Below are 22,834 nucleotides of genomic sequence, written 5' to 3'. Positions count from 1 at the left end.
ACTGAGCAACTAAGAAAAGTGCCTTTTGAACTTGAGACATTTCACTTTCAGCAGCAAAACTGTGCAAATTGTCCAGAGAAGCTGTTTTTCCCCCCTTCTTACTCTGAAGAAGTACAGATAAAACAATACTAGAACAACATAGACAAACTATCACAAACTGTACTGCTGGCTGTAAAATAGGGACTCATGTTTAAAGCAACAACATCCAACTTTTGTACTTGAAGGATTTCATGATAATATGCCATCATAAAACCAAACAACATTTATTTACATTTAACTTTCAGTTCCATGCCTATGTCGAAGCTTTATTTACATCACTGCAGTTACAAGAAAGTATGGTTGACTATTCTCTTCAAATGTGCGAAGTTTATAAAATATCTAACTGTAGAATTAACAAGCTTCAAACACATTAGAGAACTGTGTAATGAACTGTGTTAGTCAAATATATATACACTAAATGTTAGGGAACTAAATATTATATAAGTAAAACTATAATGTAATCATGGGTAATTTTTAGTGAAAGTCATGAACAGATCACAGGAAATAACCTGTCCATGATTTATATTAAAAATATCTGAGATTAAATCTTGGGTGGGGAAGCAAGTGTGCTGGGGGAGAGGGGGAGGGAGAGCGGTTCCTGCAGGACAGGAGTTGCCAACTGCCCTGTAGGAGCAGTTAGGGGTGCGGGGGAGGGGGGGAGGGGGCAGAGCAGTACCAACTGCTAGATGCCAACAGCTTGTGGCTCTTTTGGCTGATTGGGGCCTGCTGCTGGGAGCCAAGGCTTATGGCTGCTCCAGCATGCCAGGGCCCACTCCAGTATCCTGGGCCTATTGCTGGGCGGCCACAGTCTGTGGCTGATCCAGACTGCGGGACAGGGGCCAACGGAGCAGCAGCTGGTGTGGCAGGACCAGCTGGCCCTAAAACCAACTAATTGGGAGGACCTGGGATCAGGGGCAGCCCTGTCGTCAATCAAACTGGCCTCTGCATAAGTCACAAAGATCATGGAAATCAAAGAATCCGTGTTCTCTGCAATCTCCATGACAGGCATGGAGCTAATTATAAGAAAATACAAAGGAATGTTTGCTTTTTGTATGTGCTTCTGTTGATACAACATTACAGATTTTGCTGAGACAGTTTGTAAATACAAAATCCTTCACCTTTGAAGATAGCAGGTAAAAAAGAAGTTGGTAGCTTTACAGTGTATTAAGTTGAACCCTCTCCCCATTTCCAAAAAGAGAAGCTTAGAAGTAAAAAACCAAAACCACCAGAGGACAACGGTAAGAAGAATAATCTAAGAATTCAATGAGCCAGTGAGGAGGACAATAATACACATATAAAAGTAAGTTTTAGCAAGATATGCAAAAATATTAGTTTAGGTTAGTTATCGTGAATTTTGCATAAGAAAGTTTTAATTAACAGTTTAAAAGATAGGTAAACTGATGCGATAATTTGGCAAATGAGTCCATACAAGTTATGGATCAGGGAATAGCTACTCTGATAAAGGCAACTACGGGGGAGGCTGGGGGGAAGCAATTACAGGAGTCCTCGCTATAAATCCAAAATACGTTCAAAAAAAAACTTGGACTTTTAGCGAAACAACTTAAAGCAGGGAATTTTTTTCCCCACGGCTGACTTCAATGAAAGCAAATTGCATTTGCACGACTTACAGCAGGGAATGGGAGGACTTATAACACATCAGTTCCTGCAAACATCAACTTTAGTGTGGAACAGATGTATACGGGGGTGACTTATAGCGGGTACCCCCTGTAGTCGAATGGCTACTCGACTATGCGATAAGCATTTCCTTATCGGATAGTCGACTAGTCGCTAACATCCCTAGTGGAGACAGAGTGCAGATGGGGCTTGCAGCTGCACTAACCTCATTGCTGATCTTGGCTGGCCTGGGGGATGTTGTTCTGATTAGTGGGCTTGGGGGCCACTGCTCTGGCTCCAGAAGAAATCATGGAGCTCCCAGAAAGTCACAGAATCTGTGATGTCTGTGACATAATTGTATGACCTTTGAGTATGAAACTGATGTGCCTTAACTGGGTCAGCTTGATGAGCCTTTAGCCCTTAACTCTCAAAGTAGGTTATGTTGCTGTCAAAGTACTTAGCTATACAATTGCCACTATTATTTATCTTTGGTTGCATAAGATTATGTGCTCTGGGTGGACCAGATCTAAATTTAGGGCACGTATAGATTACCCTAGGCTTCCAAAAGAAAATATGCAAATTCGGTGTGAATTTGAATATCTTCTTCCAATCCCTTTTTCAGAAGAGCCCCCCTCCCCCCAAAAAAAGCAATCTAGATGGGGTTTTTCACACAAAACTCCCCCTTTTTTGAAAGAACCCTTATTCTTCAAAAAAATAGATTTATAGGGTTCTTTCAAAAAAAGAGGGGGGGAAGTTGTGGAAAACCCCCATCTAGACTGCTTTTTTTTTTTTTTTTGCTTATGGCCTTTGAGCTTTATATGAGACTGTTCTACTACCTGTATAACTTTACAACAGTTTTGGTCAATTTATGGGCTTGTACAGAATGTTGCATTTGAAATTCTCAGTATTTCCAGAGCAAAGTTCTGGATTCTGGAATTTGCTCCTTTGTATTGAACAAGTAGAGTCAGAATATATTGAACTCAAAAGCACAGTGGAAAAAAGTCTGTCTTAGGCTTTGGCTGAGAGCATAAGGGAAGGTGATTTCACACACACACACACACACACACACACACACACACAAATTTTTGTTTAACATTATCCAATTCTTGATGGGTTTGAAAGATGTATGTGCCCAGAAACAATTGTGGTGTGTTTTTGTAAGTAATAATAAATAATGCACCAGACAAACATTCATGCTATACAACAATCCTTTAGAGTGGAAATTGTATCTACACAAAGAGATAGTGCCCTCAGTAGTACACATTAGCTGTTTAAAAGTTCATAGCAACACAATCTGAGAAGTGAAGAATAGCATAAGCAGTAAAGATTTTATAGGAATGTGGGTAGGCAGGCTATAAATAATTGTTTGGGATTTTGTTCAGGGCACTTAGTTTGGTAAATATATCCACTATTGGATTTGAAGGAAAAGCATCACTGGATCTTATGCATCTAGTTTAGAAAATTCTGGTCTAAAGTTAGGGACCTAACTAAATGGCCTGATTTTTGTTTGTGGCTGAGACTGAGCTAATTTTCAAATGTGGATAGAACATTGGTTTAAATGGTGAAAGATGTCATAGACCTTGGCATGTGAGTAGAGCCATGAGTGGTCCTTCATCTCAGTGGACTGCAAGATGGTCATAACCGAGAAGGTCTCCTGGGGTAAGGTAGTTTTGCTAACTGTGCTTACCTACCTAGAATTTTCAGGGAGTGCCAACTGAACAGTAGCAGCGCTCTGTGTGCACAGCTCTTATGGTCAATGTTGTGTACAATCGGCACACACCTCACTTCACGTGCTCTTGTTTATGTGCGTGTCATCTTAGTAATATCCATAGGAAAAAAACTACATGGAGAGAACCTGGCAACCCTCCATGTGGGCAATGTTAAAAAAAAAAATCTCATAGGCCACACAGAACTCTGATGGGCTATAGGTTACTCACTGCTGTCATAGATTAATTATTTGTTGTTCTCTCTTGCTCCTTAAAATTGATTTGCTTGGCTGGGTAGAAAAACTAGATCTAATTCAAGTGAGGATTAAAATTTTTGTGTGTGTGTGCTGTACATTAAAGACAAGGTTATTATCGCATATGAATTACGTATAAATGCTAAAATTGATAAGGCAAGAAAAATACTTGATTAAATTACCTCCTTTAGGGACAGGTCAATTTCTTTCAAATCTCTGATCTCTCCTGTGTCTTCTCCAAGCGGCACCCCAGAGACAGTGCTGGGAGGGGGCGGAGGGCACCGGCTTTCAAGCCGGCTCCTTCCAGCATCAGCTCCTGTCCATCCAGTTCCCTCCCCTCCCGCTTTGCTGCCTCTTGCCCTGCCCACTGCAAACAGCAGCAGCTGGGTTCAGCGCAAGGCCTGACTGAGTAGACCCGGCTTGCCTCTGCATTTTAAATGTAGTAAGAGCAGCAGTGCAGGTGGCTCTGCAGCCGGTTCCTGGAGCTACCTCTGCTGTGGCTCTGCACAGCAGCGCTTATCGACTAATTATATAATGAATACAAATTGTACTGACCATACGATTAGCCAGATTATCGCATTTTAACATCGTTAGTCTCCGCTAGGGTATTATTAGTAAAAGTCTGGGATAGTTTATGGGCCTCAGTGAGTTTTTGTTTATTGCCTATAACTTTTACTAAAAATACCGGTGACAGAACCTTATCCTTACCTAAGAGACAAAAGGGAGCAATGTGGCTAGCATTATGACTGACCATCTTTTACTGCCCTAACCCAACACATCAGAGGAAGTTATTTACCTATGACTAGAGATTGTTCAAGATATGTATTCCCTATGGAATTCAACTGCGAGTTACATACGTGCCCAAAGCTTTTCAAAGTACAGCCGCTTCCCGAGTTGCCAACGGTCCAGTTACGACCGTTCACACTTACGACCAAAGCTCCCATGGAGCGGTCGTAAAGGCGGTCCCCGAGTTACGAACGCGACCCGCGCTTACGAACTGCGTGGTCGCATGTAACTCAGTGGGGTCCGAGTTAAGAACAGTTCGAGTTACGGACCAAGTGTTGGTCCGTAACTTGTTCGTAACTCGGAGAGAGGCTGTAGTAATGTCTGTTGGGTTACCCTTCTATCATAAGAGATGTTAAATTTAGATTAATCAACTAATCGAATAGACGATACATGCTAACTCTTGCTACATTTCAAAGGCGGAGGTGCCGCCAGGTCCCCACTATGCCCCCGTGGTCTCCTCCCTGCCGCAGAGATAGAGCAGGGGGAAAACGGCTTTTAAGCTGGCTCCCGGCAGCACAAGTTCCTCCCTCCTCCCCCCCTTGTTGCCTCTCTCTGATAGAGGTAGCAAGAGGGGAAGAGGATAGTTGACTAGTCGCTTACATTTCTATTATATCGCCTCATGGGTCTCTTTTACTACCTGATGCCATTATAGGTTTTCCCTTCTAATGAGAGAATGGTATGACAGACCTCAAATCAATGAAGGCTAAACTCAGAAAGACCTCAAGACATCTAAAATATCATGCTCAAACAGTTTCACTTTTGTTTCTACTGCCTGTCCCTCCTTCTCATATTTATCTCCAGACTTCTTCTCCTTGCCCAGATCTATTCTACCTCCAACAATCTTCTATTCATTAAACTTTTTGAAACTTTGCACATTTAGAGAGAGGTAAGGCATTGACTTTGGGTACACAAATTTGCAAAGGGATAATAAGGTTGAAGTCTGTTATTTCTTATCTCTCTATATTATTTTTTTCTTTAAAAACATATTTGTTGTTAACAAGTATGTTATTTCTGGAGGCACAAATAAGGGTACATCTAGACTACAAGCCTCTTTCAAAAGAGCGATACTTTCGAAAAAGCGATTCACCTTTTTCGAAAGAGTACACCCAGGCAATCTGGACTTTCCCTTTAGAAAAAGCCCTGTTTGTGTTCAAGAATACCTTTTTTCAAAAGAGCTCTTTCGAAAAAAGGGGGTTTCCTCATAAAATGAGGTTTACTGCTGTCAAAAAAACCACCACATTCTTTCGATTTAATTTAGAAAGAAAGCAACGGCAGTCTAGACGCAGGTGACGTTTTTCTGAAAAAAGGCTACTTTTTTAGAAAAAACTATAATCTAGACATAGCCTAAGTGAAAAACATGGAGACCTGGGAGATGAGTCAGAAATGGAAGGGAGCATGGGTTATAACAGAAGAGATAAAAGAGGGACAAGGCAGAACTAGGGGGCAAAATCAAATCAGTATCTTAGATGCATCTACAAACATGAAAGAAATATGGGAAATAAGCAGGAATAACTTGAAATGCTAGTAAATAAACACAACTACGACATAGTTGGTATCACAGAGACTTAGTGGGATAATACACAATTGGAATATTGGTATAGAAGCATACAGCTTGCTCAGAAAGGACAGGCAGGGAAAAAAGAGGTGTTGCCTTATATATTAAAAATGTACACACTTGGACTAGGATGTCAACATGTAGACGACTACATGATTAACTGATAAGCCTGGCCTTATCAGTTAATCCTGTCAACTACAGGCATTCCCCCCCTCCCCGCCCCCACTGTAGTCTCTGATTTACAGGCAACAGTACCAAGTGAGGGGCAGAAAGCAGGAGCCATTACACAAGGAGAGCCAACTTTTGTGCTGGATCTCTACACATGCCAGCTCCGTGCACCCATCTGCTCCTCCTCCCCTGCAACCTCCCCGTGGACCAGGATTTCCCAACCTATGGGTCAGGACCCAAATATGGGTCACCATTACATTTCAAAAGGGTCACCAAGTGTCTCCCCACATGGCTCTTTAGGAGCCATTCATACGTTTTTGAATTGCCCAGGGTCACCAAGTCTTTCTGAATTGTCAAAATGGGTCCCCACCTGGAAAAGGTTGGGAACTGCTGCCATGGACAGAGGCTGCTCTGCGGCAGCAGCCTTGGATCCATGGGGGGCGGGCAGCAGTAGGGGACAGCAGGAAGGAACTGGTCTGCATGGGAAGGCCAGTTTTTAAAGCAGCTCCCCTCACTAACCAGTTCCCACCTGCCACCCTGTGGCAGTGGGGCTCCCCGGGAATGGGAGTGCACTAGCTGCCGGCCCCACCTCCAGGGACTATTGAAGAGTTGTGCAACCACTAAAATTTAATGCAGTTATACAACTATTCAATTACACTCTATCTAACATCCCTAACTTGAAGTGAGACTGATACAGACTTGTTGAGAATCTCTGATTTAGATTAAGATGTCATGCTAGGGGGTCTATTTCACACCACCTATTCAAGGAGAAGAAGTGGATGAGGCTTTTTTTAAACAACGAAATTATCCAAAGCACAGGATTTGGTGATAATGGGAGACTTCAACTATCCAGACATAATTGGGAAATTAACACAGCAGGGCAGAGATTATCCAACAAGTTCTCAAAATACATTGGAGACAATTATTTATTTCAGAAAGTTAAGAAAACTAATGGGGGGGGAAACCTGCTCTAGATTGATTTTAACAAATAGGGAGGAACTGGTTGAAAATTTGAAAGTGGATGGCAACTTGCGTGAAAGTGATCATGAAATTATAGAGTTCATGATTCTAAGGAATGGTAAAAGGGAGAACAGAAAAATAAAGACAATGGATTTCAGGAAGGTAAACTTTAGTAAACTCAGAGAGCAAGTAGGGAAGATTCCATGGGAAGTAAAACTAATAGGAAAAACATGTGAATACAGCTGACACTTTTTCAAAGGGACATTATTAAGGGCCCAAAAGCAAACTATTACACTGCGTAGGAAAGATAGAAAGTATGGCAAGAAACCAGCTTGCTTTAACCAGGAGATCATGCATGATCTAATAATAAAAAAGGAGTTCTATAAAAGTGGAAACTAGGTCAAATTACACAGGATGAATATAAGCAAATAACATGAGTAAGATTAGAAGCAAGACATGGAGCAAGATTAGAAAGGCAAAGACATAAAACGAGTTAAATCTAGCTAGAGACATAATGGGTAACAAGGAAACATTCTACAAATATATTAGAAGCACAAGGAAGACCAAGGACAGGGAAAGCACACTGATCAGAGAAGAGGGGAAAACAACAACAGAAAACTTGAAATAGCAGAGGTGCTTAACGACTTCTTTGTTTTCGTTTTCATCAAGCAGACTGATGGTGGCTGAATGCCTAACATAGTAAATGCTAGTAGAAATGGGATAGGCTTAAAAGTTAAACCAGAAAAAGAACAAGTTAAAAATTACTTAGTTAGATGTTTTCAAGTCACCAGGGTCTGATGAAATGCAGCCTAGAGTATTCACGGAGCTGATAGAGGAGGTATCTGAGCCTTTAGCTATCATCTTTGAAAAATCACGGAAGTTGGGGGAGATCCCAGAAGACAGGAAAAGGGCAAATATAGAGCGCCCAGCTATAAAAAGGGAAAGAAGATCAACCCAGGAAACTACAGAATAATCAGCTTAACTTCTTTGCTAAGAAAGATAATGGAGCAAATAAATAAGGAATTCATCTGCAAACATCTGGAAAATAAGGTGATACACAACAGCCAGCATGGATTTGTAAAGAACCAATCATGTCAAACTAATCTGATAGCTTTCTTTGATAGGAAAACAAGTCCTCTGGATAAGGGAGAAGCAGAAGAAGTGGTATACCTAGACTTTAGTAAGGCATTTGACATGATCTCACATGACCTTATCCACAAAATATCAGAGAAATACAACCTAGATGGGGCTACTGTAAGGTGGGTGTATAACTGTCTGGATTACTCTTCTCAGAGAGTAGTAATTAAGGTTCACACTCATGCTGGAACCGCATAACAAGTGGGGGTTCCGCAGGGGTAAGTTTTGGAACTGGTTCTGTTCAGTGTCTTCATCAGCGATTTAGATATTGGCAGAGAGAGGTTGCAAGTGCTTTGGAGATTAGGGTCATGATTAAAAATGATCTGGACAAACAGGAGAAATGATTGGTGGTAAACAGGATGAAGTTTAATCAGGACAAATGCAAAGTACTGCACTTAGGAAGGAACAATCAGTTTCACACATACAGAATGGGAAGCAAATCTCTAGGAAGGTGTACTGCAGAAAGATCTAAGGGTCATAAAGAACCACAAGCTAAATATGAGTCACCAGTGTGACACTGTTGCCAAAAAAAGCAAATATGATTCTCGGTAGGGATGTTAAGTAGCAATTAATTTGCTCATCAACTAGTCCATAAGCACTTCTGCATTCTGCCTTTGAAATGTACAAGAGACCCAGTGAGGGATCTTGTGCATTTCAAAGGCAGAACGCTGCGTGGAGCACAGGGCCAGCGGGAAGTCCCGCTGACTCCAGGCTCCATGCGGGTGCTTCCACTTTGAAATGCACAAGAGCCCCTTCTGGGGACTCTTGTATATTTCAAAGCTGGCACAGCCTGGGTCTAGCAGGGGAGTCCCCAGATGATCTTGGGCTCCACCCAGCATTTCAAAGCAGCAGCGTGACACAGAGAAGACTGAGAAGGAACATGATAATTTTCAAGTACCAAAAAGGGCAGTATAAGGAGCAGGGAGAAAAAAATTTATCCTTGATCTCTGATAACACAAGCAGCAGCATGGGAAGATTTAGTTATGATATTAGGAAAAGCTTCCTAATTGCCAGAGTGGTTAAACACTGGAATAAATTGCCTAAGGAGGTTGTGAAATCTCCATGATTGGAGTTATTTATGAATAGTTTAGATAGACATCTTTCAGGAATGATCTAGATGGTGTTTGGTTCCGCAGTGAGGGCAGGGGACTGAACTCGATGACCTCTCGAGGTCCCTTCCGAGGTTCTAGTATTCTATGAAATCCACAGTTTGAGAACTGAAAAACTAAGCATCTCTGAGGTTATCTTCTAGATTAGCCCCATTGGGTAAATAGAAAAATTAACCTAAATGATCTATACAGAAGCCTCTGGACCTTATCAGATTGGGTCCCTAATCCATGAACTATTGGAACTCATTTACAAAACTTTCCTTAATTGTTACATATTATAGAATTAGAATTCATAATCCCTATTCCATGAGATAGTTTTAATTAAGGTATGTGTTAGCTCAAAGCTATCTTGGGATATTATTTTCCTCAAAAAGCATTTTATTAAAAAAATGTGAATTAAATAAAAAATATGATTTTTTTATTTTTAAAAAATCACTGATTTTATCCACCCTGCTCTGCCTGCACACAGGCCGAGTACCCTGAACCTGTTGCTGCCCTGCCCTGAACTAAGGCCTGAACCCTAGCTTGAACTCCTTGCACTGCTCCTCACCCGACCCTGAACAAGGTTATGGGCTTACTGACCATTACTCAACCTGTACACAAGCCTGAGCCTGCTGTTTGTGGCCCCACCCTGAGCTAGGCCAAGGGCATACTAACTGGCGCTCAATCTGTGCAGAGGCCCAAGCTGCTCTGATTGACTGCTGTTCTGGGCAGAGGCCCAAGCTGCTCCGATTTACTTCTGTTCAGCTGGAATATAGGCCCCCGGCACCAGGGCCCTCTGAACTAGGGCATCTTGACAGTTGTTCTGCCCAAACATGGGCTGGACTAGCCAAACTGTTGCAGCTCCAGCCTGAAGCAGGACTACTAACTCAGTCTGCTTCCTTGTAGTGAGGCAGCTTGAACTCCCTCCGGAGCCAGACCAGTATACCAACACATTTACCTGTTAAAAAGTTTGTATGTCTCTCTCGCTCTCTCATTCATATAGACTCATAGACTTTAAGGTCAGAGGGGACCATTATGATCATCTAGTCTGACCCCCTGCACAGTACAGGCCACAGAATCTCACCCACCCCTCCTGTGTCACCGAAAACAGGATGTAATCAACTTTTTGCCTTATTTCTGGTACTATGGTGAACACTTGATCTTTTATTCTGAACCCATGCATACTACGTAATGACATACCCTTATCTTTGTTCAGAGCAAATGCATTCCAGGTACCCTCTTGGTTTGTATGGATAATTTCTTTCCTTTCCTCTTGCCCTATATGTCCTATAATTAGTTTTCCTAGGTATTCAAGGAAAGGTTTACTTCAGCATAAATGTATAGGATTTTAACAAGGGTACAGGCCAATCAAGGATGCATAACTGCTATACTACTGCTCAATAATACGTACATTGAAATGCCAAACATATTTATCACATGGGCTACGTCTACACTGGCCCCTTTTCCGAAAGGGGCATGCTAATTTTACAGGTCGTAATAGGGAAATCCGCGGGGGATTTAAATATCCCCCGTGGCATTTAAATAAAAATGTCCGCCACTTTTTTCCGGCTTGTAGAAAAGCCGGAAAAGAGCGTCTACACTGGCCCCGATCCTCCGGAAAAAAGCCCTTTTCCGGAGGCTCTCTTATTCCTACTTTGAAGGATTCCTACTTTGAAGCCCTTTTCCGGAGGATCGGGGCCAGTGTAGACGCTCTTTTCCGGCTTTTCTACAAGCCGGAAAAAAGCGGCAGACATTTTTATTTAAATGCCGCGGGGGATATTTAAATCCCCCGCGGATTTCCCTATAACGACCTGTAAAATTAGCATGCCCCTTTCGGAAAAGGGGCCAGTGTAGACGTAGCCACGTAGTACTATCAGCACATATAGATATGCTAGCCAGAGTAAACCAGTCATTAACCCTGAGCAAAGTAAGTTAGAATAGAAGTTGGCATGCATTTTTTGTCAGCATAACTTTCTTTTGTATGAATGACTACCAAAGTTCTGAATTGTGATATGCTGCTTGCTTCAGACCTACTTTCTTGCTTATAACAATGCTAAAGAAGCTACTACCCAGTCTTATTATGAAATACTATAAAGGTAACCTTGTTTCGTAAAACCTACCAACTTACTATATTACTATTTGAACACTTGATGTCAGTAAGAGGTTCATATCCATTTTTATACTTGCTCTGCCTCTTAAAATAAGCAGTTTTTTTGCAGAAGTTTTACAATCATACTAAATTTCAGACCTAGTGTCTGATATTATATACAGAAGAAAATATAGTTGAACCTCTCTGGTCCAGAGTGATTTTAGTTAGCCAGATGTCCACATATCATGGGTATGGCCAAATTTCCTGCAGTACGTTTATCTCCACTGGTCCCGGCTCTCAATTTTCTGTGCTGTTATTTAGCTCTAATTTACCCCTAAATGTTTTCTAAGAGCCCAGTAAGCAGTGGGAGTGTTGGTATTGCTGCTAGAAAATATTGACTTCCCATGGTTCCACAAATTCTCTGGCTCAGCACTGGTCAGGTCCCAAGAGCGCTGCACTAGATTCAACCTGTACAACCATTTTGACCACACCGTTATACTAATATCTATCAAATACATTTCCATTCCATGCATCTGACAAAGTGGTTTTTACTCACAAAAGCTTATGCACAAATAAATCTGTTAGTTTTTAAGTTGCCACAGGACTTAGTCTGTATCTGCAAAAACAACAACAGTGGCTGCCCCTTTACACTTATCTAAGTCAACAGAATTTTTTGAACATGTTCAAAAGTCGACTTTTGTTAAACTTACTGTTTTATCCTCCTATTCTGCAGCAAGACAATGGCCACTGTTAACAGTATTCAAAATGGAAGAAACTACTGGTTTGAGTGTAATTCCTTGCACTTAAACAAGAAACACTGGTCACAGTGATAATCCCTTTCAAAACAGAACACTATTAATCATCTCTTGTTCCCATAATATATGAACTAGGGGCCACCAAATGAAACTAATGGGCAGCAGGTTTAAAACAAATAAAAGGAAGTTCTACTTCACACACCGCATAGTCAATCTGTGGAACTCCTTGCCTGAGGAGGCTGTGAAGGCTAGGACTATAACAGGGTTTAAAGAGAACTAGATAAATTCATGGAGGTTAAGTCCATAAATGGCTATTAGCCGTATGGGTAAGGAATGGTGTCTCTAGCCTCTATTTGTCAGAGGGTGGAGATGGATGGCAGGAGAGAGATCGCTTGATCATTACCTGTTCGATTCACTCCCTCTAGGACACCTGGCATTAGCCACTGTTGGCAGACAAGGTACTGGGCTGGACAGACCTTTGGTCTGACCCAAACTTATTTCTTATTTTCAGTATTAATATGTTAATTATACTTGGCTCCCTTTTTTCTAGATGCTTCTACTTTTGCAGAGTTTAAAACCAACTTGTTCTTATGCCAAGAAACGAATATCTACTCATCAGCATTTGAATAATGCATCAGAATGTATGTATGGCTCTGACACATGTTCTAGCAGCACCACCATTAAATACCATATCTTACAGAATTAGAACAGCAAGTGGTGACATATTAAGTCAAAATGATGTAGGTGGTCTATTTCTAAGGATCACACTTACTTTTAAGTAAATCTAAATTTGTGACACTTCAGGGCGTGGGTAGGAGTGTGAATGGGAGGGAAGATATTAGTCCTCCTGGAAGTACTAAGAATTTTTCAAGTTATCTTACTCAGGAGACGGTTTCTAGGAACCAGGAATCTGAGAATTCCCTGTAACTGAACACCAAGCAAATAAAAGGAATTACTAGATCTGTTTCATGCTTCATAAGCATGAGGCAGTTTGTATGATCTCCTGTCAATTAAAAAACTGAAACCTAAAGATACAAGACATCTGAACACAAGAACAGATTAAAGTTACAATTAAACAGCACTGTCTGCTAGCACCTTCAGAGGCTTCACGCTATGGAGTGATAAGCTTGACCCGAGGCCTAGCATGACTGGGGGAAAGGTTTTTTGGGATGCTCCGCTTGGCAAATATGAAACCTGTCGCTACCCGAAAGGGCAGGTGGGGCCATTTCCCTGGTTTATGTTTGAATAATGGAACAGGTACCTGCCGGGGGGAAGGGAGGGACCGAGCTCTGCTCATCGCCCCCTTCCCGGCGCCGGCCAAACGCCCGGCAATCCCAGGCCCTTCATTGTCCTGGCCACACGGAACTCCCCCGCATGCCCAGCTGGGCTCGGGCCAGAGCGGCGGGAGCTACCTGCTCCGGGCAGCCGCAGGGCCCTGGCAGCTCGGACCATGCCGAGGCAGACTTCATGGACACAGGAAGAGTCAGCGCCGCTGGCCAACGCGGCCCCGCCCCCACCTTCACCTGCAGCTCGGCCTCAGCCGCTCCCGAGCCCCGCTGTCCCCTGAAGCCGCGGGCGCCACCCCCCGGGGAGGGTGGGTGGGTGCAGGGCCCGGCCCGCCCCGTTACCAGCAGGGAGCCTATCGGCCCCTCTCCACCTCCCACAGCGCAGCGGCCCCAGGGTGGGAACCCGCTCGCCCCAGGGCCCAACGCCGCCCCCCGCCCCTCCCTCACCAGGTGTCGCCCTTGCGCAGGGCGGTTTTAAGCAGCGCCGCGACGTCCGAGCGCTGGGTCTCCAGATCCGCCGCGCCTCCCTCCGCCATCTTCTCCCCCCGGCGGCGGTGGCGGCGGCAGCAGGGGCAGGAGCGGGCCGCGCTGCATGCTGGGAGTGACGCCAACTGGGAGACGCCCTCGCCACCGCAACAGGGAGGCGGAGACAAGAGGGGAGACCGCGCGTGACCTGCGGGCGCGGGGAGCCGCTGCTGCCCTCTGGCGGGCTGGCGGGCTCCGCTCCGCCTGTGGCGGGGTGTGACGGGGGGAGGAGCAGGCGAGAGGGAGCGGGGACGCGCCGCTATCACAGGTCTGGACTCTTCCAAGCCGCGTGCGCCTGGCCCTGCGTCGCGGAGATGCTATGTAACCTTTGTAGTTTATTGGCTTACGTGCTCATTTCGTCTTGCCTCCAGACCCTATCAAATTGCTTCTCCTCTGTCCATCTGCCGCCTATATAATCTACTGTAATGTTTTGCTTAACCAGTGTTCACCAGGTTAACCCCTGGTTGTCACTCCGCCAGCGCTGAGTGTGTAATAAATCCTCTGACTTTTTTTCACCTGCATCCAGAGTGTCCAGAATTATTCCCTACAATGGTCACAATGGACCTGGTTGCCGAGAACAGCTTCCAAGTCTGGAGGAGTTCCTGGTAGAACTCCGGCAGCTCTGAGAGGTCTCGCAGAAGACCCCCTCGGGTGGAGAAAAAAGAGCTGCCAGTCTGGGGCAGGACGGGGAGCGCCACCTGCCAGCGTAAAGTACCCCGCTATCCTGGCAGCAAAGCCCCAGAGCCCAGTGGGGTGAGGCGGTGTCTCTTACTGCATGCTAGTCTGTTGGCATGGAGAGATAGACACGTTTCCTGGGGCAGTCTCAAAATCTCTGGCCAACAAAGGCAGGCGCCTTTTCCAGGCCTGGCAAGTGTCTCTCTCACTGACATCGTGGGTCCAATAAAAGACCTCTCCCCCACATAACCTGGGACTTTCAGGCTATGTCTAAGCTACATCACTCTTTCAAAAGAGGGATGAAAATTAGACAGATACAAATTGCAAATGAAGCCTGGATTTGAATTTCCCGTGCTTCATTTGTATAATGGCGGTAGTCTTTCGAAAAAGGGCTTTTTGAAAGTAAAATCGATGTCTAGATGTGGTTCTTTCAGGGGAAAAAAAACCCTTTTTTGAAAGATCCTGTACTCCTCAAAAAATGAGCCCCATGTTAACCCAAACTGCAACAGCGGGCCGCAAACAAACGGGCCACATGTTGAATAGCCCTGGTATATATGTATATATGCATATGTCTGTCTTTAAATCAATAGTTAATTTACATGCAGCATCTGGAATTACATAAAGATGTATTTCAATATTGTATACACTAGGCATATGGTCTTTACTATTGTATTATATGCTTACTTTTAATTACAGCCTCTCCCAGAGTAATGAACAAGTTACGGGCCAAACACTTGGCCGTAACTCGATCTGTTCATAACTCGGACCCCTTTGAGTTACAAAGCGACCGTAACTCGACCGTTGCAACTCGGGGACTGGCTGTATGTATTCAGTAGTGTAGATTCTACTAAAGACTTGTTCAAACCGGGATACTGTGGATAATTGAGTATACAAGAATAGGTTGTTTGCTGAGGAGAGAACTGCAAAAAATTCAAAGAATAAACAGCAATGAATATACAGAAAGGAAATACACATTTTTGGTCAGCATATCGCAGACCCCACAGAGAATGGGTAGATGATATAGTAGATTGGTGCGGAGCTAGTCTACAGAAACTAAGCCACTCCGCACTAGAGAGGGAAAGATGGAAGGAAATAGGGAGGCATTGGACACCAACAAGTATAGAGCCCATGGTTATTGATGATGATGATGATGATATCATAATCCTAACAAGAAAGATATCTGAACTGTCCTTGGCTGCTGCTGTGGCCCTCCAAATAGCTAGGGTATGTTTTGGTGATTAGATTTTTTTTTAATGATCTATTTAGAGGAATAAATGGGAGAAAGGGCAAGAGCAACTGTTTCAATAAACAGAAATATTGTCTTTGTACATAATAGGAATGTTAGTGTGTACTCATTTACACAATTAACCAATAAGTCTGAGCTCACCAGTTAATCCTAACAGTTACACAAACCCCTCACCTCGCAGCAAGGTGAGGAGAAGCCCATGCCCATGAGGAACTTGCTTTCTGTGAGCACCAGCTGGTGCCTGACCCCCTGCATGTAAATGTGTAACCACTAAAAAATTCAGCAATTACATATTTACAAAAATAAATGTTTTTTATCATCCCTAGTACATAGCTTGTTGCTGGTGGCTATTCTAGAACTAATATAAATGACCTATTCAGCCTAAGCTGAGAAGCATGAGAACTAATGATTGTAACAAGGCTGCACAAAAGTTAATTTTTGTCTTGTAATGGGATCAAGTTGACTGTTGTAATAACACTAAGGGAAGCAATCTCCACCTTCCTGCCTATTGCATGGTTGTACAGTCAGATGGGGTATTTGATCTGCAATGAATAGATCTGGAACTCTGTCTCAGCTGAAGAATTAGGATAACTGAAAATGAAACTGTTTAATATTTAGCTCCTACATGCGAGAAAGAGGTTGTTTTTTTAACAAGTCTATTCTTCAAGAGTTATTGGGGTTATTTTATTTAATACATGTAATACAATGTTTAAAAAATATTTCCATAAATACTTAGCCCTTACGCAGTATTCTGTATCTTCAAATGCTTTATGAATATGAAGTAATCTTCTCTATATATAATTTAGAGTGCATCTTTGTGTGTCTATCTGCAAGTCTTTCTGTTTCTTAAACTTTTTAACACCAAACAATAATTATTTTTATGAGGAACATCAAGGATTTTTTGAGGAAAAAAAAGGTCAGGGGGAAGTTATTGAGGGGAAAAAAAGGTTGGGGGAAAAGTTATTGAGCAAAAAAAAAAGTCACCCACCCCTTTAAGGGCAGCCATTTTGAACTCTGTTATTCTCCACGGCACTACTCCGACTGCCTTGCAACACACCGGTGTGCCACGGAACATAATTTAAGAAACACTGTCCTAAACAGTTAGAGGTAGGGTTACCATATTTGGCATTCAGCTTCCTTTTCTCCTAACTTAAAGCAAGGTCGGGGGTTGGTTGTGCCAGGACAACCGGAAGGCCCAGGAACAGGACTGTTTCCTATAACATGCAAGGGGAGGTCCTGTTTGAAGGGATGCAATACTGAAAGTGGCCACTAGAGGCAGCAAGCCCGCAGGAGAGAGCTATCCTACGGGGGAAGCCATATCACCAAGGGAGTGGCGAGCAGCACTGAGGCTCCACTATCTTGCCTGCAAACACGCCAGGTAACTAGTCCCCCTGCCCCAAACCCTTTGCCCTCCTCCCTGCCTTTGGCCACAGCACCGGAGGAGAGAAAGAGGCTGTTCTCAGCTATGTGGTACTGCTGGGGGGGGGGGGGGGAAGAAAACACCTCTGGGGACCAGGATGGGGGTGCTGGAGGAATAGAAAATGCCCTGGGCAGGCAGGGGAAGGAAGGGGAACAGAAAATGCCCCCAGCGGCCAGAGGAGCACTCGGGGGGAGAGAACAGGCCCATGAATGGTTAACCATATTTGATAAGCATCACCCTTACTGGTTCATGCTTACTGGTTACCGTTAATCAGTGGGCTGGAGCAGTTCCCCGCCTGCAATGGGTAGGTGACTGTTACAGCTATGAGGCACCTTCCACAGTGCAGGCAGGGGCGCTCCAGCCCAGCCAGAGCAGCCTCTGTCCACAATTAGCCCAGCCTCACCAGAGCAGCCCTTGGCCACGGTGGGCTTGGCCTGGCTGGAGCAGTCCCCCAGCCCGTGGCCAGGAGGGGAGCTCCAGCGCAGGCCCCATTTAATCTGTTAAGCAATTAATCAGAACATTTCAATGCTAAACTGATTAACCAGGATATTATGTCCCTATTGTAAAGCTCTTCTCTCAGTAGTTGCATAGGTGCCAGACTCAGAGGGCTATGGCCCAGCTACTTTTTGACCTGCCACAGTCCAGCTTGGGACAGGTGATCCAGTGGCACCATGGCCAGTTTATCACAGGGGAGACCTTCACCTGTACATTGTAGTGAAAGCCAATGGCAGCAGAATGGGGGAAGAAGAGGGGATTGGCTAGGGGAGGAAGCTGAATCAGTCCTATGGGATAGGAACCATTTCAGACTGAGTTCAAGGTGGGCTTCCTCTTCAATCAACAATTCCTAAAGGCCTCATATCCCCCAGAGACTGGACCTGAACCTTCCTACCAGCATGGCCCCCCAACTTTAAATGTTACACTTCAGGCTATGTACGTGCTTGAATTAACTATTTTGAATTTTAAAAAAGAGGGGAAAAAACCCTTCCAGAGCCAAGGGTATCTTAATTATATATTTTTTTTTAAATGTGAGCTGGCTGATTCTATAAAATTTTAGAATGTAGAAACTACTAGTCAAAAATACCAGTTTTAAAATCTGATGTCAGTGTTCCTGGGTACACTGGTCTGTCCTGCCAACTAAATGAGCCTATCTCTGTGATAAATGGCCCCTTATACCAAGAATCAGCAATATTTAGGTTACTCCTGATAGCCAAAGGATTAGTCACATCAGATCAATTGCATTTTGGGTCTCACACCAATAACAATGCTTGTAGCCAATTCTATAGTAAACTCTATGAAGATTTATTAAATAGGAAAAGGAAATTAGAGACTTATGTACAAAGTTAAATCAAGTGAACAGACATATGAATATGTTAGAAACAGAAAGGAGCATAAGCTTCGGCAAGTCCAGTGTAAGAGAATAACTTGGCAGGCCAAAAAAGCATTTGAAGAGAAACTAACAAAAGACATGAAAGCTAATAGCAAAAGAATGTTTAAAGAATTTCAGAAGCAGGAAGCCAATCATGGAGGTCACTGTTATCGAGATGCTAAGGGAGCATTCAAAGAAGCTATCCCATATTGAGGTGTCAGTGTAAGAGGTTTATGGAAAAAAACTTGATAAAATAAACAGTGATAGGTCACCAATACTAGATAATATTCACCCACAAGTTCTAAGGGAACCCGATTTATGAAACTGCAGAACTAGTGACTGTCGTATGTAAACTATTGCTTAAATAAGTCTCAGAACCAGATGGAACAAAGCTGATGTAATACTGATTTTTTAAAAAAGGCTCAAGGCAATCCTGGCAATTATAGGCTGGTAAGCTTTACTTCAGTACTAGGCAAATTGGTTGAAACTATAATAAAGAACAGAATTATTCAACACATGATATATTGGGGGAAGAGTCAATACAGCTTTGTAAAAGAGAAATTATGCCTATCAGAGTTCTTTGAAGGAGTCAACAAGCACATGGACAAGGGCAATCCAGGGGGTATAGTGTTTTTGGACTTTCATAAAGCCTTTGAAAAGTTCCCTTACCAATTCTCTGAAGCAAACTAAGCAGTCATGGGATGAGAGGGAAGGTACTCAGTCCTGCCACTGAGCTTCTGTACAACCATGGATAAGCCATACCTGTTCGGGCTTGTCGATTAATATTATAATCACCTCAGGACAAGAACTGTCTTTTAGTGTGTCTGGATAGTCCTTAATCTTGTTTGGCCCTTCAGGTGTTATTTTAATATGGGTTGTTGACCTTCTCAAGTCCAGTACCCTCAGAACCTGACTGGTGCTGAATCAGAGAATTTACTGGACCACGGGAGGTCAATATTGTCTAGCAGCATTACCAACATTTCCATTGTTTACTTGGCTCTTAGCTCTAATTTATGCCAAATGTCTTTTAAATAACAGCACAGAACATGGAGAGCCTGGACTGGTGGCTGTAAACAAACTTTATGGGATGTTAAGAAACTTGACCACATCCATGGAATGTGGACATGTGGCTAACTAAAATCATGCTGGACCATAGATGTTGCTGGACCAGAGAGGTTCAACCTGTACAAATAATCAATAATGATAATACAGATATACTGTTGAGTCTTTATACTACTCTTTGGTTGGTGCATTTGAATCTGATGTACCAAATGTACATGCATTACGTTTAAGGGAAAACGTCACCTTTTTATTCTATAAATTTGACGTGAACATAACTGTCCCAGGAGACTACTTACATTTAGGGTAAGTGAAGTTAGATTTGACTCTTGAAATAACTGAAGTAAAAAGCAAAAAATTCTAAGGAAAGAAATATATTATAGCTATTTTATTAAATTGTTATGTGGAAAATCCACTGGAAGCATGACATATTGTAAGAAATGGTTGGATAGGTAGCAAATGAAATTCATCCATTTGCTAATATACGCATAGTTTATATGCAACTTGCACTTACAGGATGTGTCTAGACTGGCAAGTTTTTCCGCTAAATCATCTGATTTTGCGGAAAAACTTGCCAGCTGTCTACACTGGCCGCTTGAATTTCCGGAAAAGCACTGACGATCTCATGTAAGATCATCAGTGCTTTTCCGGAAATACTTTGCTGCTCCCATCTGGGCAAAAGTCTTTTTCCAAAAGACTTTTGCGCAAAAGAGCCAGTGTAAACAGCACAGTAGTGTTTTCCGCAAAAAAGCCCCAATCGCGAAAATGGCGATCGGGGCTTTTTTGCGGAAAACCGCATCTAGATTGGCCACGGACACTTTTCCGCAAAAAGTGCTTTTGCGGAAAAGCATCCTGCCAATCTAGACATGCTTTTCCGAAAATGCTTTTAACGGAAAACTTTTCCGTTAAAAGCATTTTTGGAAAATCATGCCAGTGTAGATGTAGCCACATAGTTTAACTAACTTAACTAGATTTGACTATTCTTTGTGGAATGAGCAACATAAGATAGGACTATTAATAGGATGTAAGCACTATGCCAAAAGATTAAAGCAAAAGGTCTAGTGAAAAGGAGAGCTGAGAAGTCTCTAAAGACACTGAAGTGTAGTTAGAAAAGATTAGTAGATTGCAAGTCCAGAAAGGAATTGTCAGTGACTAGGAGATGGGCAGTTGTGTTAAGTGGCTGCAACAGGAGGCTGAGCTGGGATCGGTAGGCAGAGACCAGGGTTATAACTGCAGTCAAAGATTCTAGGACAGGAGTTGGGAACCTTTTTTGGGTTGGGGGTCACTGACCCACAGAAAAATCAGTCAGGGGCTTCACACAAGTGAGAACCAAAACCAACCAACCAAACCCTTGCTAACGTGGCCCTCAACTGAGAAGGAGAAAGACACTCCTCACATTCCCCTCACACACTAGAGCCTAGGGGGACCCAGCCTAGTAGATTTTGTGTTCTCCAAGCTGTAGTGGAGGACTGGAGTGCCTGTATGGGCTTCCCAATGTTGCAGGGAGGGCTGAGCTTCTGGGGCTGGATCCAGACAAGCTGGGGGCTGCACCCCATCCAGGGCCTTAGATTTCCCACCCCTGTTCTAGCAGAATTGGTTTACCTGAAGGGAGACAAGGAAGGAACTGTCACAGCCAGGACCAAATGCTTTGAAACACTGCTCAGCTGCTGTGGAGCTTAAGAACTGGTCTGGCAGCCAGTCAAGCAGTATAGTTAATCAGAGAGCTTTCTGCAGGCCAGCTACTCTTGTTAGGCTGTCTGTAGATTGACTCCGCTGCAGACCCTGCTTTCTGACAGGGTCATTTTCATTATCTACTCTGACCTTTTGTATAACACAAGCTATAGAAAATAACTCCTAGAGCAGATCTTTTTTAAAAACATTCAATCTTGATTTAAAAATTGTCAGTGATAAAGACTCCACCATAACACTTGGTAAATTCTCTCAGCGGTGAATTTAACTCACTGCTAAAATTTTACACCTTATTTTCAGTCTGAATTTGTCTAGCTTAAGCTTCCAGCCACTGGATCATGATACACCTTTCTCTGCTAAATTGAAGAGCCCATTATTATATATTCCCTTAACCTGTAGACAGTAATAATGTTATTCCTTAACTTTCTCTTTATTAAACAAACTTGAAGATTTCCCCGATGTTGCTCAGGTCTTTAACTCAAATAAGTTTTGTATTTCTTCATTTAAATCATTGCTCTGGGACTAGAGGGGCTGGGGATGAGGTTCTTCAGTATACAGGCTGGGAAGCGGGCAGCACGGTATCCTGGGCACCTCATGGCCCCTGTGAGACATGGCCTGCTGTGCAGGCCACACATGGCCTTGTTCCTGGGACAGCCCCCTCCTCTGGCCTGAGGACTGTTGGTCACTGTTCACAGTGGAGGGCATGGCCTCAGGGACAGTATCTGCCTGGATGACTAACCAACTCTCCCTCTTCGTGTTCTCCACAGCCGGGACTGAGGGGTGAGCCATGGCACCAGAGCCAGCCGCCAGAGCTCAGGGGACCTGAAGACACACCAAGATCCAGGAAGACCTCATGCGCCAGAAATGTCAGCATCCTGTGCAACATGCGGCAAACCCTGGCACAGAAGATACGCGATAATGCTGAGGAACCATACTTGGGACCAGGTCATGCAGCGGTGTGATAATGTGTACATGATGGCATACCTGCCTGCTGCCGCTGCTCCTTGCTTCCATCCTCCTGCCCCCCCCCTCCCGCTATGCCCATTTCCACTCTGCCTGCCTCCCATGCGATGCCTCTGCCCCCTCCCCCTGTCACCCGGCCATCCTGACTCCACTCCAGCCCCTCTCCTGCCCATCTCCCTATGTTCCCCAGACCCACCCAACCCCAACTCCAATGAGGTCCCCACACCCAAAATGGCACATCTAGCTGCCCCCATGTTATGACCCCCCTTTCCCTCCAGGTAATCCACCTCCTTCCCCTGCACACCTTTTTTCAATTTAATTACAGATTTCGTTTTGTTCAAAATCAAACAGGTGTTTTTACTGAGAGGTCAGGGAAAGGAGAAAGGGAGGGGTTGTGGTGGGAAAGGGATGCAGCAGCAAGCTAAAGGCCCCTGTTGGGGAGGCCTTGGGG

The 22,834-nt window shown here is 43.7% G+C and overlaps 1 protein-coding gene and 1 long non-coding RNA gene across 7 annotated transcripts in view; one reads left to right on the top strand and one right to left on the bottom strand.

The window, feature by feature from the left end:
* USP15 (ubiquitin specific peptidase 15) overlaps window positions 1-14,055 on the bottom strand; it is a 136,686-nt gene extending 122,631 nt beyond the window's left edge. For 4 of the 6 annotated variants that reach the window (XR_012904399.1, XM_075930758.1, XM_075930764.1 and 1 more), the window contains exon 1: window positions 13,888-14,054. Coding sequence is in view for 3 of the 6 variants with exons in the window: in XM_075930758.1 (XP_075786873.1) it covers window positions 13,888-13,976 (89 nt within the window). In the remaining 3 variants the exon portion in view is untranslated. Of the gene's footprint in view, window positions 1-13,887 lie in introns of all 6 variants that reach the window. The other 2 variants (XR_012904392.1, XR_012904403.1) reach the window with 1 other exon arrangement.
* Window positions 1,200-22,731, top strand: LOC112543524 (uncharacterized). Its single transcript, XR_003086708.2, has 3 exons — window positions 1,200-1,339; window positions 12,705-12,795; window positions 22,188-22,731. It is a non-coding gene; the product is annotated as an uncharacterized LOC112543524 (long non-coding RNA).
* Window positions 22,732-22,834: the final 103 nt, after the last annotated feature.

This window comes from Pelodiscus sinensis, chromosome 1, assembly GCF_049634645.1.
Source record: "Pelodiscus sinensis isolate JC-2024 chromosome 1, ASM4963464v1, whole genome shotgun sequence".
In the NCBI taxonomy this organism is placed as follows: domain Eukaryota; kingdom Metazoa; phylum Chordata; order Testudines; family Trionychidae; genus Pelodiscus; species Pelodiscus sinensis.
This window is presented reverse-complemented; position numbering and strand designations above follow the sequence as displayed.